Source organism: Leptodactylus fuscus, chromosome 6 (genome assembly GCF_031893055.1).
Source record: "Leptodactylus fuscus isolate aLepFus1 chromosome 6, aLepFus1.hap2, whole genome shotgun sequence".
Lineage (NCBI taxonomy): Eukaryota > Metazoa > Chordata > Amphibia > Anura > Leptodactylidae > Leptodactylus > Leptodactylus fuscus.
In genome coordinates, this window is record NC_134270.1 from 40,398,180 (window position 1) to 40,417,317 (window position 19,138).

A 19,138-nucleotide genomic window follows, 5' to 3' on the forward strand; every position below is an offset into this window, starting at 1 on the left:
TATATATATATATATATATATATATATGCTTTTGTTTGATATCTATATGTGTTCATTGATATTGCACAGGAATCGTTAGAAAACATTTTAAAATGAGGCTTCACTGTTTTTTGTTAGCTATACGGTAGTCATTAAAGTAAGTTCAAAATCTGCTATAGCTCATGCTGTCACTCTTCCCCTAGCCGTGTGTGGTACCCCTAGCCGTGTGTGGTACCCCTAGCCGTGTGTGGTACCCCTAGCCGTGTGTGGTACCCCTAGCCGTGTGTGGTACCCCTTAGCCGTGTCCGGTACCCTTAGCCGTGTCCGGTACCCTTAGCCGTGTCCGGTACCCTTAGCCGTGTCTGGTACCCTTAGCTGTGTCCTGTACCCCTAACCATGTCCGATACCCCTAGCCATGTCCGGTACCCCTACCGAGGTGCAGCACCTCTGCCCAGGTCTATTTCCTGTTTCTGCAAATCACAGCAGAACTCATACCTTAAAAATGCCAGGACCTTACACTGTGAGGATAATGCCACCATAGGTTCTGAAAGCTGCACCAACTGCTGCTGATAACTGTGGAGGGGATTATGGGGGCATGGTCAACAGACTGCAAGAGAAAGGGGAGCTGTGTACAGTATGTGAGCAGATTATATCCGGTAAGTAACAAGGGTCGGGAGGCATTTTTCCAGAAGAACTGGGAGTGGGATTTTGATGACTCTCTGGTCACTTGGTAGTTCTCAATAGTATCTGCAGGCTGCAGAGAGAGACTTCCTGTTTGCACAGCAACCAATGCTCGAAAAAAAAATTATCAAAGTTGTGAAAGACACTGCGGAGAGACCAATATTACAATTAAGCGGATTTGACTTTGAGTCAAGGTAAAAAAAAAAAAAAAAATCTCCAGAACTTTATATAGAACATTATACATGAGGTGCTATATGCAGGCAGCACATTATAGAGCAGTAGAGGCTTAGTAGATTGATACACTGATCTGTGCTAACCGATTCATTATACATTGTTATTTATTGATTCAAATGCTTGCTCTTTCCGTGCTTAGGAGTCCAGTGGGCGGTACTACTTGGTGACTGACAGCCATCTCTGAGTGCATGGTCCTATGGTGAGATGCTAGTCATTAAATGAGACCGCCCACTGGACTCCTAAGCACAGAAAGAGCAGTTGTGTGTCAGGTTCTTTACCATAACACTTTGTCTCACATTTTGGGACTGACTGACAATGTCATTGGTGAGCAGCACACTGATCTCTGACCTGCAGCATCCATCACAGGACATGAGAATTGAACCGGTTGGCTTTCAGCCCATCCAATCCTATAATAACCTTCCCAACCTATTATAAACAGCACCATTTGTCTCCTGTGGCTGCTCCTCCTTCCTCTTGGCTAGGCAGACACATTATAGATCTGTACTGTATCGATTGATATTGTATCCCTGTGGTGACCCACTACAGCAATGATTGGAGACCGTCCATCTTAGGCTGTCACTGCTGGGCCAGGCAATGCGGAGACTGGTAGGGTGAATATGTCCTCTGTTATTGTTTTATAACACATTAAACTGTTTTCCAATACATTTTGGACTCAGTTTTCAAAAGATGTAGGTTATGTGCCATCCAAAAGTAAAATCTTGGGGCAACACGGTGGCTCAGTGGTTAGCACTGCAGCTTCGCAGCACTGGAGTCCTGGGCCCGAATCCCACCAGGAACAACATCTGCAAGGAGTTTGTATGTTCTCCCCGTGTTTACGTGTATTTCCTCCCATTCTACAAAGACATACTGATAGGGAAAAAATGTACATATATGAGGCTCACAATCTACATTAAAAAAATAAAATAAAAAAGTAAAATCTTTATGCTCTACCCCAGTCACACTTTTTTTTTTTTTTTAAAGAGGACCTTTCATGGTTTGGGGCACAGGCAGTTCTATATACTGCTGGAAAGCGACAGTGCGCTGAATTCAGTGCACGGTCGGCTTTCCCGATCTGTGCCCCGGGTGAAGAGCTATCGGTACCGTAGCTCTTTACAGTCAGTCAGGAACGTCCTTCTTCACAGAAGCACCTATCGCGCTGTACAGTGTGAGTGGGGAGGAACGCCCCCTCCCTCTGCTCACAGTGCTCATCCATAGATGCTGTATCGTGCTGTATCGTGCACACTGTACAGCACGATAGGCGCTGCTGTGGAGAAGGACGTACCTGACTGACTGTCAAGAACGCCATTCTGACTATGAAGAGCTATGGTACCGGGACAAAAAGCTCTTCGGGTAAAAGATCGGGAAAGCCGACAGTGTACTGAATTCAGCTCACTGTCGCTTTCCAGCAGTATATAGAACTGCCAGTACCCCAAACCATGAAAGGTCCTCTTTAAGATGTTAAATAGTACCCGGTATCTCTACGAAAATGTATTCCCCATGAAATAATGTCCCCCACCTCTGCAAAAATGTTTTTCTGCCTGTTATATCTACATGCTCTGCCCTCCTCCTCATGTCCTCCAACCACATTCGGCTGTATTATTAACATCACTCCACACAGAGAACTAAACGATCCTGCAGTGTGTCTGTGTTTCTTTCGTTTTAGTTGCTATGATTCCTAGGATTTCTCTATCTGCCATGAGCTTGTATGTGTTTCTCTCTCTGTACCATCTATGAAACTGTATCACTGAAATTTCCCCATTGTGGGACTACTAAAGGAATATCTTATCTTATCTTAATTCTGGAATGGCTTTTCTTCACCTGTGCATTGTGTCATTCCTCTGTTATACCTCCTGGAAATTCATGAATAAATGGACAACTGAATGCCACCATTCCCCTTGTCCATAGGGTGCGTCCCTACACAATGAGAGCCAGTCTGCTTGGACAGTGCCACAGTGTGTAGGGACCATTTCCCTTATAACAATGGGAATAGTAGCATCCATTTCTTCATCCATTTCCAGGAGGAATAACAGTGGACCGACACACCACAGTTTCTCCAGGATTGTTATTTCATGTAAGTATGTACTAAGATAGGCCTGTCAGGAGACATCCTAGTAATGTAAAGAATGGGGATTTATTCCAATTAATTTTCACCATTTATTCTCTTATATAATTTTGGGGGCAAATCTGTAATTTATATGGCCAGACTGACCCCATCACTGTGAATAGGAAAGCCTTATTCTGAGGTCGTATTAGCACAGTGTACAGTAATCCTCATGACTACATTGTTCTTGGCTTTGGCGCCTGCTGTTTCCTTCTATGTACTATACATTTTCTATGACTTTTATTCTGTATTTTTAGCAGCTTGATTATAGCGCAGCGTGGCGTCATTTTTTTCTGGCGCTCCAGCTAAGGTTTGTGCTTTGTAAATAAAGACCTAATGGGTCACCCCTTATGCAATAGAATACCTTTTATTATACCCTTCTGGTCGTGCTCACAATTGTCTTTGCAGATCGCAGTGTTAATTTGCGGTGACGTCAATAACTTTTTTAGCTTAAATGCCGCTGTGTTTCTCACATGCTGGGCTCGATTTCTTGGTAATCTGTCAGCCTTCAGTTAGAATAGGACCCAACATCCTGCACTTCTATTTGCAGACCTGACTCAGAACCATTTCTATTTCTGACTGCACACAGCAAGCAGTGATCAGCGGCCGACGTCATTGCACCGTGAACACCTTCTCTACTTGCGCATTGGTTATTAGGAGAAATAAGAAGGTCTACATTTAATTTTGGGATTTTTCAGATATAATATTTGGACATGTATTGAGCGCCAGCTTGCATTTCATAGAATCCTGGGTCTCTGTATTGAGTAAGTTAACATATTTGACTTCCTCTCTATAAGCGTGTACCGAGCATGCATGTGTTCTCAATAGAGAGAGGGGTGAGCTGCTGCCAGACCTGTGGCTCCAAGAACACAAGGATCTGGCATGCATAAATATCTTGACCCTGTTGTCGACACAACACCATACACATTGGATGAATGACTAGCTGATATTCATCTTATACATATGCTTACATATGCTCACCTGCTGTATACATGAGCTCTCCTCTATATCATAATTCATCCAGAAGTTGTGGTTCCTGACTCCACTATAAATGTGCATAGATGGCTCAGGTGACTGTGGTTTTTAGCAGGTCATATACCCCTGTCCATGTTTGTCAAAGAGCATGATCCCCCATTTAGAACCCCACTCTATAAACCTGGATGAAGATCTGTGAGAATGGCTCCAGATTCAGCAGATACGGGCGTCCATGTATTACATGGTTGGCCATTTGTTTGCATGGCTTTCACGCCTGCTTCCTTGGGCAAATAGAGCAAATTGCCAGTTGTTGTTTATGCCAAAGGGGTTATAGCTCCCAAATTGGGCAAGGTTAAAACTAGATCATGTTCTATTAAGTTAAAAGGGACGTCAGCACTTTGAGCATTCAGGAGAGCAGGAAGAGAACCCATAGAGAACTTTTACACTGAATGGCACTGAGTAGCCTGCAATGTAGGAGAAGACTTGCAGGCCGCAGAAGACAAACAGCTGAAATTTTATACTAAAACCCAATTGCAAAATGGATTTTTAGCCTAAACAAGACATTTTACCAAACATGCCATAGCATTTAGGTAGACTTGCCATTTGTTTTCTCCTTGTCTTTTTAGATTTTATGCATTTCCATTATGAGCACTTTTTAAAATTGACTCTCTTGAAAAGTTTTTTAACAGTTTGTCCACTGCAAGATTTTCCAAAAAAAGAAAAAAGAAATTGTCCATTTTATACCAATTTGTACAAATATGGTCAAAGTGAAACTTGGCTTGGCACATACACTCACCGGCCACTTTATTAGGTACACCTGTCCAACTGCTCGTTAACACTTAATTTCTAATCAACTAATCACATGGCGGCAACTCAGTGCATTTAGGCATGTAGACATGGTCAAGACAATCTCCTGCAGTTCAAACCGAGCATCAGTATGGGGAAGAAAGGTGATTTGAGTGCCTTTGAACGTGGCATGGTTGTTGGTGCCAGAAGGGCTGGTCTGAGTATTTCAGAAACTGCTGATCTACTGGGATTTTCACGCACAACCATCTCTAGGGTTTACAGAGAATGGTCCGAAAAAGAAAAAACATCCAGTGAGCGGCAGTTCTGTGGGCGGAAATGCGTTGTTGATGCCAGAGGTCAGAGGAGAATGGCCAGACTGGTTCGAGCTGACCCAAATAGCCTCAAATAGCCACCCGTTACAACCAAGGTAGCCAGAAGAGCATCTCTGAATGCACAGTACGTCGAACTTTGAGGCAGATGGGCTACAGCAGCAGAAGACCACACCGGGTGCCACTCCTTTCAGCTAAGAACAGGAAACTGAGGCTACAATTTGCACAAGCTCATCGAAATTGGACAATTGAAGATTGGAAAAACGTTGCCTGGTCTGATGAGTCTCGATTTCTGCTGCGACATTCGGATGGTAGGGTCAGAATTTGGCGTCAACAACATGAAAGCATGGATCCATCCTGCCTTGTATCAACGGTTCAGGCTGGTGGTGGTGGTGTCATGGTGTGGGGAATATTTTCTTGGCACTCTTTGGGCCCCTTGGTACCAATTGAGCATCGTTGCAACGCCAAAGCCTACCTGAGTATTGTTGCTGACCATGTCCATCCCTTTATGACCACAATGTACCCAACATCTAATGGCTACTTTCAGCAGGATAATGCGCCATGTCATAAAGCTGGAATCATCTCAGACTGGTTTCTTGAACATGACAATGAGTTCACTGTACTCCAATGGCCTCCACAGTCACCAGATCTCAATCCAATAGAGCATCTTTGGGATGTGGTGGAACGGGAGATTCGCATCATGGATGTGCAGCCGACAAATCTGTGGCAACTGTGTGATGCCATCATGTCAATATGGACCAAAATCTCTGAGGAATGCTTCCAGCACCTTGTTGAATCTATGCCACGAAGAATTGAGGCAGTTCTGAAGGCAAAAGGGGGTCCAACCCGTTACTAGCATGGTGTACCTAATAAAGTGGCCGGTGAGTGTATATGGTTAAATTTGCGTTAATGTATATATAGATAGATTTTACATCCTTAGTCTTTTCTTTTGCCAACCACTCACTTAGTTAATTGTAGTATGTTGTAACAAGAAGTACAGCTAATGAGACTTTAATAAGCTCGCTGGTGGGGACAAAAGAAGGGAAAAAAGGAGCAGTGTGATTTTTTGGCCAGCAGTCCCCGCTTATAAACTCGGCTTTGTGTTTCTTCAACTCGCTCTTCCATTGTCGTGTCCTATCTTCCAACAGCCCCATTTCCCAAAGGGTGGGTTGAACAGAGGGAAAAGCAGAGCTTGTTACCATCCTATTCAGGATCCGTCTTGTGAGTCGAGAACGGAGCTCCACACGTCGCCATCAGCAGCATATTCAGGCGAAATCAGCGCGAGCTGCGACTCTGAAAAGCTCGTCAGCTCTATTGTCAAAGGCTATTAGAGGAATGCTACAGATTGGATCAACAGGGAAGGAGAGAGGGGAGTAATAATAACGTGCGCTTTTGGCTTGAAGTCTGCTGCGTGAATGCTGCAGAACAAAAATTTTCAGCAGGTTGAAATTTCCGAAAGAGTTTAACTGTTTGTGGTCATTCCTTAAAATTATCTGGCACTCGGCTTCATTGTAGGGCACAAGACACAGAAGTGGATGTGTTTTGTAATAGGGAGATCCCCTGTAGGTTTTTAAGGAAAGTACAGTACTTGAGAGGTAGGAAAAATATGTTTCAGAAACTTGGTGGAATCAGACAACCCTTCTTATGTGTATGTGACTGTCCCCTGTTGACAGATGAAGGAAGGCTGGAGCATGTTGGTTTTGATCATGCCCAATGCTCTTTTCTCATTCCAACCCTTCCCTGTCCCCTGCTGGTCTCTGCACTTTTTGCTGTAACACAGTGATGTGTCCACTGCAGCCTATCATTGGCTATAACAACAACCTCATACAGTTAGTGATTGGTTGCATATGGTCACATGCTCGCATCAGGGTGTCCTCACCGATGCAGAAATTATGGAGACTTGCGGGGATCGGTCATGTTTTTTGTCTCTTTAGGCTACGCTGGCTGGCTTTACTATATATTGAGTTTAGTAACCCACAAGTTCAGATGGTCAAGTGCCTCTAGGTTTCAGGGCAGTTATCTAGGGAATAAGGGAAAAACACGAAACAGATTTATACAGGGCCTATGCTGCAAGCTGCCATATATCTGCAAACAGATTCCTTTAAAGACGACCTTACACCACCTCCAGCAACTCTAGCTCTTTGCTTATTGATTCTGGTGCAGCTGGAATTTTTTCTCTAGCCCCTTCCAATTCCGAGCAATCATTTCAGTTCAGCACAATTATGTTCCCTCATTGCACCTAATATGCTAATTAGGCTCTCTAGTGTCAAGTGGGCGGTCTTGGACACAGACGAGGACCGCCCATCTAACAGTAGGAAGCATAATTGTGCTAGAAATATCTGAAATGATTGCTCAGAAACGGTGAGGGCTAGAGAAGTAATTCCAACTGTGCCTGATTTATTGATGCAGCGCCTATTAAAGGATGCAAAGTGTTGGAAGTGTCATTTTTGTTAACATGTCTGATTTAGTCAATAGTTTATTCCCCAATAGCACAGAAACTTTTCTTACAATTCTGTGTGGTCGTTACTCTGTTATTCCTCCTGGGAATTAGTGAATAAGTTGACAAGTGGATGTTACCAGTTAGGGGCATGTAGCTATTGTCCAATCCCTGCTGTCCATCTTAGATTTGTAGGGCCCCAGAGATTTCACAAGTAGAATGGTAACATCCAGTTGTCAATTTGTTCATCCATTTCCTGGAAGAATAACAGAAGAACGACACTACACAGTTATTACAAGGGATGCTCCAGAATTGTTAGTTCAGCATAGTCACAAGTCGGGAGTGGTGACAGATCCGCTTGAAATAACTACTTGGATTGCAGTCTGGATCCTACATGTGTTGGTTTTGGACTGGATTTCGGCATGTATTCAGCCACCCTAGCCAGCCTCTTCCCAGTAATAATGGACTGCATATTTCCTCATTCGATCTGACAAATATTCCTAACTACAGCTAGAAATGTTCTGTATCCGCTCGATTGGATTATTTTTTATTTTCCTTCGGTCTGGCTGTTTAAAATTGCCAAAGCTATTAACAGAAGTCACCAGAAGCCAGAAAGCTTTAGAAGCCGCAAAATGGGCCGACGGCGCGGCCCCCAAATTGAATCTAATTGCTTCTTCACATCATGCAGGTTCTCCTTTTGTGCTGGCCTCAGCTCGGTACAGCGGAGTAATTCAGGCATGTGATTTATTTCTTCTGAGCTCTGTGTGAGACATATTTATAGGGAAGATAATATCCCTGGCTGGAAGTGGCCTCGGTGACGTCAATCCTCAGTTTGTTTAGTTGTCCCATGGAGAAGCGTCCTGTTTGCACACACTGCTTTGCTTTATGTCTCACTAGCCGGTATGTAGATGCTGTTCTGGACTTTGGGAGGTAGAACCGTCACTGACACAGCAAAGACAATGAGATTCTAGCCTATCAAAACAGCAAATCCTAAGCCGCGAAAACATGTCCTGCTTGAAAAAATATTTTTCCACTGGAAAGTGCTAGAGTGACATTTCCAGCGGGCGTACGGGTACAGCGTGGTCCTTATTGATGTGAATGTGCTATGCACTTAATGGTAGACTATATAAAAGGCCAGCAGAGTGTGGACCAGATATATGCTAGTGGAGGCAACAAAATTGCCTAGGAAACGGATAGGGTCATAACTTAAAGGGGTTGTCCAGGAGTTAAAGATTTTTGCCAGGAGGCCTGGGAAGGTCAAAAAAACAAACAAAAAATCCTTACTGACTTATCCCCGGGGCTCTGGTGTCCCCCACCGCTGTCCTTGCTGCATGTAACTGCAGAGGCCAAACAGTAGCCTAAGGAAAGGAACCGGGACATCAGGTGACCGATATGTGAGTGACGTCCGGAGTCCCTCCCTAAGGTCGCTGATTGACCTCAGCGGTCACATGCTACTAAGACTTCTACTGGAGCAAGCCCCTAGGCCCCATTGGACAGTGGCCTGGGACAGGTGAGTATATTTTTTTTCCCACCTTCTCCAGCCTGCTGGTAAAATCTGAAATTCCTGGATAACCTTTTTAAGGCTTGCGGCTCAGCTTGGGCCTTCACACGCAACTTCTCTGAACAACTATAAGCTGCGTCTCATCCGTACGTTTTAACAGTGTTTAGATTTCTCTTTACTTCTGTCTTTAGGCACACACTGCTGTGAAGAATGCCCCCTAGTACTAGTCTATGGACGACTACTGTCAGGAGGGAGGGGGGCGTACTTTACAGCTTAGTGTCATGGCTGGGTGGTAAGGAACACTCCCTCTGACAGTACAGGGCTATGCACAGTACTGTCAGGGTGCATAACTCACAGCCTGGTTAGACTGTCAGGAACACCCTTCTGACGGTGAAGAGATATCTTAGTAGTAAGTGGCCATTTTCTTGTGGCCTCTGGGCATGCGCAGTCGGCTCTGCCCGAGACCTAGAAGTTTGACCCCCAGCGCCAGAAGAAGACGCGTGAAGAGGCCGTTCCTGAAGAAGGTGGAGGCGGCGCTGGAGAGTTCTCTAGCAGCATTGGGGACGTGCTATTTGAGCGCTGGGGACTGTTGTGTTCACATGGTGGAAAATGAAGAGGAATTTGAGGTGACAACTGCCTCTGATTCCTCCTCTGCGACATACAGTGGATTGCCTGCCTGAGGAATATGTTCACACTGCAGACATCATGGAGAGTATCTGCATTGCTTTGCGGCTTTCTACCTCTCACTAGGCCCGGGTGTTTTAGTTTACTCAGCGCGGAGTCTCAAGCTGGGGGAATCCGCAGCAAGATAGAGCAAGAGGCTTATTTTGTCAGCGTCCTGCTGCGATCTTTGCCCTCCATTAAAGACAATGAGAGGTAGAATTAGGGCAGATACAATGCTGTGTTTGGTATTTAGTGATGCTCACTTGAATCCTGTGACCTCTTAAACCAGCTGGTCTGTAGGGGTCCCAGCTGTTTGCTAAGATAGGTTATTAGTATAGAAGTCCTGGAAAACTGCTTTTTTTTATGCAGATCTTGTTGCGTGTTGTTTTTTTGTTTTTTTTTTAAAGCCAAAGCCAGGTAAGAATAAGAAGACAGCAGAAGTATGCTTCCTTTATAGTTCCCATTTCTCTTGTAGCCACGTCTGGGTTTGGCAAAAAAAAAAAAATGCAGCAAAATCTGCTACAAAAAGAGTATCGTTTCCCGCAATGTGGGGCCTCAGTTGACATTGCATTACATTGCTGAATTTCCACATGATAATCTATGCATTGTCTGCAGCGTGTGCATGTAAGGTCGCCATATGAATGAGTGTTTCTTACGGACTTGGCTCTGCCAAGTATGTCTTCTCATTAGAGAGAGGAAAATAAAATTGCCAGACTACTTTGGTGGCAGCCGATCTCCTGGGAACTAAAGGTTGAGCTTTTTGAAATCCAAGATCTAGCATTGGAGGAAAGTCAGCATAGCACCAACATACAGTTGTCGGTTTCTACTAGAACAGCCAGGTTTGGCTAAAATTCATCTAATATGTTTGGCCACCATTTTACCCCTGTGGATGCAATGCCACTGCAACATCATGGCTGTACAGGAGGAATTTTAACATCTCCATATAAGAGGAAAGTAAATTCTGAGCCCTTTATAAATATAAGGTGCTGGTCTGGGTCACTTCTTAGGGGGAACCAACGCTAATGATTATAGATGAGCGAACACTGTTCGGATCAGCCGATCCGAACAGCACTCACCCATAGAAATGAATGGAAGCACCTGTGACGCTGACTTTGCCGGCGGCGTATGGGTGCGTGCTGTTCAGATCGGCTGATCCAAACAGTGTTCACTCATCTCTACTAATGATTAAGGCTTTTAGATGGTATGCAAGAACCCAAAAACAGATTCTGTATCGCAGCCATGGATCCTTTATGGATGAACACCATAATACTGTTGCAAGGTAATGTGTTGGATTCTGCAGCAGAATAAACTTAAGCTCCCTGCGGCAGATAATTTATCTGGGTTTAGCGGAGAACATCTTACACAGGATTGTTAATATTAACTATACTATCAGATCATGGCATATTGTGCCAGGGTTTGCCCACAGAGATTGCAAAGATATAACAAGGATTTTGTTTTAGGCAAAACTGTTTACTCTGGACCCCCATAATAACAGGAAGGATCATAAATTCTTCCATCTCGGTGACACTTTGTCTCCCATCTACCAGCAGGCCAATTATTTTGTGGTTTTGTGCCGGTTATCAGTAGTGCGCTGTTTTTCCCCAGAAGCTTCCTTGTAGGTTAAGATTTAACTGTTTGGTAGCGGCTCATGTTCCTTGCAATGTGCTTACAGTGTAAGCAGCACACAGCTTTTGATCATGAGATCACTTAGATTTGTAGCACATCTGTGCCCTGTGTTTCATGAATCTTGCAGTTCCTTTCTGCCTGGAATTGATGCTGTTCGGCTTCTTCCAGAGATGATGCCCAGGATGCTGCACAGACTTCTTTTGTAGAGTGGCAAGAAATCTACAGTAATGAGCTGATATAAGAGGCTATAGCTGCTTGTTTGTCTCCTAATAGCTAAACATACTGGCTTATACACAAATGTATACCGTTATTAAAGCGAGCCTGTCAGCTAAGTTCTGCTTCCATGTCTGAGAGCAAGATATACTAGGGAGGGAAGGAAAGAAGCTGAGCTCTGTGATATATACTGTGGGTTTATATGATAGAGGGTGAGAAGCTGAACTCTGTAATATATAGGTTTATATTACATGGTGAGAGAAGCTGAGCTCTGTGATATATACTGTGGGTTTATATGATAGAGGGTGAGAAGCTGAACTCTGTAATATATAGGTTTATATTATGTTGGGGACATCAAATGGTCCTCATAAGAGTATGTTGCAGAGCTCCAAATTAAATAATTAATTAACAGGCCTAGATGGACTGCAGCCATCTTCTTTAGGCCTGATTAAGACACAAGATGGTGGTGTATCAAAAGAGTTCTAATTTTATTGTAAGAAAAAGGTAGTTTAAATACATTACAGACAAAGAGCTGGCTTGGCTATTCTAATCAGTACAACATGATTGGTTATAGAGATATAAGACAAGCCTGGCACATGACTATTGGCTGAGGCCTGATATAATCTGCATCTCATTATAGCTTTCCAAACTGGGATGGACTTTCCCATGAAACAAAGAAGGATTCAAAATACTTATGTGTGAGCTACTATCCCAGACTATGTCTATATGTATATATCATGGCAAAAGAGATAAGATGACACGCTCCAACCTAATTAACAATAAGCTACATAGACTCTGTGTCTATACACACTCTAAGTGACCTTCATATACCATAAAATATGACAGAGTGCCCAGATACCATAAGATTAATACTTTTGTTGGTTATGTGTCCATACATCATGTAAAGGAGATAAGAGATATACAAAGTCAGCTGCATCTTCTCAAAATGAGGCCCTTGAGAGATAAGGATTAGCAACCTATGCATTAACGTTCATTATCACATTCCTTAAAGCCTAACAAGGGGCCTCCTTGACTTAAGCAGAAAAATACATACTTATACAGTTTATATGTGAAAGAGAATCAAGATGGCTCACAAAATACAAAGATGGAGGACTTAACTCTAACAATTACATGGTGAGAGAAGCTGAGCTCTGTTTATATATAGGTTTATATGATAGAAGAGAGAAGCTGAGCTCTGTGATATATAGGATTATATGATAGAGGAGAGAAGCTGAGCTCTGTGATATATAGGGTTATATATATGATAGAGGAGAGAAGCTGAGCTCTGTGATATATAGGGTTATATATATAATAGAGGAGAGAAGCTGAGCTCTGTGATATATAGGGGTATATGATAGAGGAGAGAAGCTGAGCTCTGTGATATATAGGGTTATATGATAGAGGAGAGAAGCTGAGCTCTGTGATATATAGGATTATATGATAGAGGAGAGAAGCTGAGCTCTGTGATATATAGGGTTATATGATAGAGGAGAGAAGCTGAGCTGTGTGATATATAGGGTTATATGATAGAGGAGAGAAGCTGAGCTCTGTGATATATAGGGTTATATGATAGAGGAGAGAAGCTGAGCTCTGTGATATATAGGGTTATATGATAGAGGAGAGAAGCTGAGCTCTGTGATATATAGGGTTATATGGTAGAGGAGAGAAGCTGAGCTGTGTGATATATCAGGTTATATTATATAGGAGAGAAGCTGAGCTGTGTGATATATAGGGTTATATGGTAGAGGAGAGAAGCTGAGCTGTGTGATATATCAGGTTATATTATATAGGAGAGAAGCTGAGCTGTGTGATAGGGTTATAGGATTTGGAGCAGAGTAAATCTTAACAGGACTCCTAGGAGAGCCAGTGAGAGTCCTGATTACTCCGCCCATACACTTTAATTGATAGCTTTCCCTGTGTCAGTGTGTACCGCTAAGTTCTCAGTCATCCTGTGTGGACCTCCTAGGGTTCCTAAACACACTGGAGCAGATTTACAATTAAAAATTGTCATAAATGCATTACAACATGTTTATTTACTGTGTCAACCTTTTCTCTGCCTTGTATGACAGGTGGGTGGAGCTTACAGACAAAAGCAGGGGTTTTCAAGAAAGGGGGTGTGACTAATGATGCAACACCACACCACAAAATTGCTCCCAACATTTTCATACGTTTTTAGTCTGAAACCTAAGCCAACTTATAGGTGGTATAAACTTAGACTAGGCAATCTAACAATGCCTCGTGCTTATCATCCAGCATCGGGCACTGTGATAAATCTGGCATATTTTAACTCTTTATAGTGTGAGATTACTTACAAATTTTACAAATGTTATTAAATCCGCCCCACTTTGTTACAAGTGCTAAGCAGCATAATTTGGCCTTATTGCCCATAGCAACCAGAGCTCAGCTTGAAAGTAAGAAGTCCTGTTTAATTGTGATTTGGGTCATAATAACTCGGCTGTAGGTTCTGGGTTTGTTTTAATATAGTTTTTATTACGGGCACCTCTTGACTTTTGCTGGACAGGCTGCTTTGCCTCGGGGCACTTGCTGATATTCGTGGTGCGCTCCAGTCTTGGCAGTATCAGTTCCTATATCTTAAGAGACTTGTCTTTATGTGAAATCTTTATACTGTAGGCCAAATCATTTTATCAGGGAAGAGCTGAGGTTCTGGCGCTTGCTGACGGAGGACTATGCTCCCCACATGAGCGTCGATTTTTTTTTTTTTTTTTTTTTTTTCTCTCCCCGCATACATTTGTCTGGAAAACAAACCTTAAGACAGAAATGGCGAGAGAGTGTTTATCTCCGTCACGCTTCATTTAGTGGATAATTTGTTGCTGCATCTTCTAGTTATTGTCTTCAGGTTTATAGACCTGGTACTCATCGTTTTGCAGAAGACGTTCTGATTAATTCCGGGAACTGATGATCATTTGTCATGTTCCTTAGAGATCCTATTACTCCGCTCCCACTAGATTCGTGTTTTCTAGGATTTACGATGACAGTGGAACAACCTCATTGTCTAAATTTCTATTACTTATTACTGTTTTATACATTATCAACACAGAATGAAATATCCGCGCCATCACCCAGGCAGTCATGAAAATTGCAATGTAGATTTATTGTATACACTTCAGCGGAACAGATGACGGTGGGCGCGGAGGCGCGCATGTTCGACTTGCCTATATACATCTTATTGTATAGTTTTTATAATCTTCAGTAATTTTTTTCCCATTTAATGATGTTTAATAAATGGCCCCATATTCCGTAGCACTGCTAACAGGGGGAATTCATCACTTTATATCAGAAACGTCATGTCTATATTATAGTGCAATAAGGATAAGCCATATTTATGACCTAAAGGGCAACGATTTTCTAAGATGGGAATAACTCTTTACTAACCCTTTAACTGCCTCTCATCCCGACCCCTTCGACTGAATCTCTACGTCATGGGTGGGCAATTAATTTTCCCATGGGGCCACATGAGAAATTGGATTTGTTTTAGAGTTAAAGACTAAGACTAAGTTAAAGTGATGCTGGTCAAAGACCAGCATCCCTTTAACTTAAAGGGATTCTATAATTAAAAAACATGCTTCAAACTACAAGCACATAGGAAAAGCGTTTATAAAGGCTATTCATCTCTTACCTTTATCTTGAAGGTCCGCGCCCCGTTTTTTAAATTATTCTTCATTTTGGTCAGAAAGCACAGGGGCATCCATCCAGCACCGCCATTCTCCTGCTCCATCAATCCCAGGTCTGCTCTACATTGTTGCAGTATCTCCCATAGTGGAGTATGGGAACTACAGATGCAGCACAGCAGAGCGACTTTTTTCTTTTTCTTTTTTTTTTTTGTATCCATACAGTTACGGAAACAGTGTAACTAGATGTGCTACTCTTTTTCTATACCTCCCATTCTCCTCTATCGGAGCACTGATCGGTTGTTCCTGTCCTACCCGAGTCCCACAGGACAATTTACCCCCTTCTTGACAGCGATTTGCTAAGGTGGGAATAACGCTTTAAAAATGCAATTTTTTTTTTCAATACTGTCTCCTTAGTTTTTGATTCCAGTGTAACAAGTAATTAAGTCGTACAGAAATACGACCGATTCAGTAACTGTGAAGACTGAAATAGTATCGGTTCTAGGCATAACTTCTCTCCACCCCGACCCTGCCGTTAGCTCCAAAGAACCTCAAACCCAGTTATTTGGTACCTAACATTTTCAACTCAGGGCGGGTTGACAGCTGCGCCCGCTCTCCGCTATGTGGGTTTCCGTCTTCTGCCGACAGGAGACGGAGACCCAGCAGTCAGTGTCCGCCCCTGAAGAGTATCTTCTGGTCTCCGTGGTGAAACCGTTTTTTTTCTTTGTTTTGTTTTTTAACCGGACACAAATTCCTGCATGTCCGACTTTGTGTCGGTTAAAAAAAAATGGTTTCGCCGCAGAGATCAGAAGACGCTCAAGGGCGGACTCTTTGCAAACCCATTCAAATGAATGCGTTTGAAAACTGACTGCCGGTTTCCGTCTCCTGTCCAGTTTCTTGCGTAGAAGACAGAAACCTGAAAGCGGAGACCGAGCGCAGGTGTGAAACTGCCCTCATCAGGAATTGCAACTCAGGGCTCGTTCACATCTGCACCCAGGAGTCCGCTCTGCAGGTTTCCGTTTCCTGCACAAAACTGGGCAGGAGACGGAAACCTGCCGGCATCTTTCCAAACCCATTCATTTGAATGGGATTGAAAAGTGTCCGGCCGTGAGCGGCGGTGAGTGTTTTATGCTCTCCGCGGTGAAACCGTTTTTTTTAAACCGGACACAGAGTCAGACATGCAGTACTCTGTGTCCAGTTTAAAAAAAAACGTTTTTGCCGCAGAGAGCATAAAACGCTCACCGGCGCTCACGGCTGGACTCGGCATGACAGGTTTCCATCTTCTGCATGCAGAAGGCAGAAACCTGAGAACAGAGACCAGAACGCTGGTGTGAACCCAGTGTAAATATCAAATGAATTAATAGTACATTACAGATATGGTCAAACCCGTGCTGTCTTGTCCTCTCTGAACACCTCACAACTAGTGTAATTGACAATTTTTATAAGTACACCAATTTTACTAAGTGACTTGTGACAATATAGAGAATTAGGATAGGATTTTCTAAGATGACTAGATGAAATTAAAATTACATGCAAATGATGAATTCCCCCCAATGTTTCAGTACATGCTTTTGTATGCTAAATCCAATAAACCCAAATATCCAAATTCATATAAATTGCTGTTGAAGAGCCATTTGTTTGTCAGAGCCACACAGTCCTTGTTGCAGTGTTGTCTCCCGCCGCCTCTGTACGTCTCCAGTGGCCTCCACCAAATCTCGGACACTATCTCAGATGTACAAAGTGCAGCAAATGTAGCGTGCCCAGCTTATCTGCGGCTTTATCCAGTAATATATAGTAGTTGAGGTGCCATTCTTTCCCTGTAAATCCAACTGTAGTACTCTTTAACAAATCTATAGGACTTAGTGTATCTGTTGGATTAATATTCCACCCTTTGTAAAGCAGGCCATATACACAAGATAGCTGTTGGTCAAGTAGTTGTTCATCTTGGCTTGCTTGGCCAGGCAGTGAACGTCCACTGAATTGGAATGAGGGAGAAAGTTGTCGCCAATAGCACATGGGCCAAAAATACATTCATCTAAATAAGTCCTTAGGATTGCACCATAAGGAATTAAGATACCTAAAGTACTTGAAGCATGAACTTTCCAAGAGATCACATAGCAGGAATATCTGAATAGTCTCTTTACAATGTCCCTGGAGGAAATAATGTATGTCCCTGCAGTGTAATGTATGTCACCCTTGTTTTCTTGTAGGTGGACATAGCCAAGTGTCACTATTTGGTTGATTTTGATACTGCCACTAAGACCGCACGGGAGCCACGGTACTCGTCTAAGGAGGAATGGACGGTTATAGCTTACAAACCATTCCTGGATGTCTCAAGGTAAGATCATTGGTATTGGACACCATGGATGAACCTGCAGAATTTATTAGACCACTTTAGATATCAACCATTAACCCAAAATATAGTATAATACTAGGGCCACTGTTTGTCATACTGTTGAACATGGCCATCGATATTGACATGTTATGGGTAGTGTTAAGCGAGTAGTATTCGATCGAATACCTCGCCGGCACAGGAATGCGTTTAATCTGCTGAACACCAAAGGGTTAAATGCTTCAAATGTTCGATGTGTTTAACCCCTTGGTGTTCGGCCGATTACACGCATTCCTATGCCGGCGAGGTATTCGATCGAATACTATTCGCTCATCACTAGTTATGGGCCATTATTGTAATGAAATAATTGTGTATAACAATGTTATAAGTGACCATCATCTTGACAACTGAGCCAATCTGATCCAATAAGTGAGAGCACGGACACTACGTGATCACCGTGGGTAGGTAAGTCTTCAGACACTGCACTGGCTCATCTTGTGTCCTTACCTTCAGAGATCTAGGTTTCTTATTGTACTATTCTATTCAGTAAGAAGTCTTTCTCGAGTCCCTCTAGCGCACTTTAACGCACTCTTAGCAATGGTGGCCATACATTTCAGATAAGTGTAGGTCACAATAGCTGATTTCTTTAGGACCTATCAACTATCTAATGGTTACTGGACTTTCTCCCAGTGAAGATGTCAGGGGAAAGCAGGATTAGGCTTTTGGATTTCAACATGTCTGATCCTTTTGTTGTTGTGGAAGTTTAGCCTTCATGGTATACAGTACTATCCTTTAGCTCTATGTCTATGCAGGGAATTTTGAGCTCTGTATTAGAAAAACAAAGCTCTGATCCCTATAAAGATATTGTGCATCACTGAATTTTAACCCTATTTAGACTACAATAAAATTCAGGGCTTCTCTCAAAGTAATATATTGCTACCCCTGCACCCCTTATATATGCCCTCGCTCACGCAACCATTATTGGGCCCTGCAGAGTGATGGTGCCCAAAGGCCTCAATGCAGCACATAAGTGGGGGCCGAGTTACAGATTTAGGACTCAGGAGCTTCTACTTGCGCCTCTGCACTTGGGGCTAGAAAGGTTGTGAGTATAATTTGATAGAAACTGTCGCTAAGAATCCTGTTATCCTCTATGCACTCCAGCGTCTGTATTGTAATGGCGTCATACAAGATATCGACAAAAGACGCTGCTGAAACTGATCTAGTGGTGTCTGCATGGCTGACCGCTCCTGACGTAGCCAAGCCTGTTTTCTCCATAAAGGGCACCTTAGCTTATCTCTGCGCTCCTGAAGTGTGCAGATAGCCGCAGAAAGTTATCATGCTTTACTGTCACGGTTACAGTATCTGTCCCCCCCCAAGGACGCCATTAAAAGCAAAGCCGTCATCTCCCCTCTATCTAAAAAAAATTTTTCTGTCTTCACATGCGTCATTAGCAGCCCCTCAGGTGGAGAGGACAGGATTCACAGTCCCAAGGTTAGGGCATTATCATTCATTACATGTGTGCGTCCCAGTACCCAGACAGCTCCACGCTCCCTCCAGAGATCAGACACTCGATTTTGCTTTCTAGTCCCAAGGGCTCATGGAAATAAAAAAACAGCTTGGCTCAGCACGGCCCTCATTGTTCTCTTGCCATT

At 43.1% G+C, this 19,138-nt stretch overlaps 1 protein-coding gene across 2 annotated transcripts in view; it reads left to right on the forward strand.

The window, feature by feature from the left end:
* Positions 1–19,138, forward strand: part of ALG9 (ALG9 alpha-1,2-mannosyltransferase) — a 79,349-nt gene that overhangs the window by 43,740 nt on the left and 16,471 nt on the right. For both annotated transcript variants that reach the window (XM_075279790.1, XM_075279791.1), the window contains exon 14: positions 17,365–17,492. In XM_075279790.1, coding sequence (XP_075135891.1) covers positions 17,365–17,492 — 128 coding nt within the window. The remainder of the gene's footprint in view (positions 1–17,364; positions 17,493–19,138) is intronic.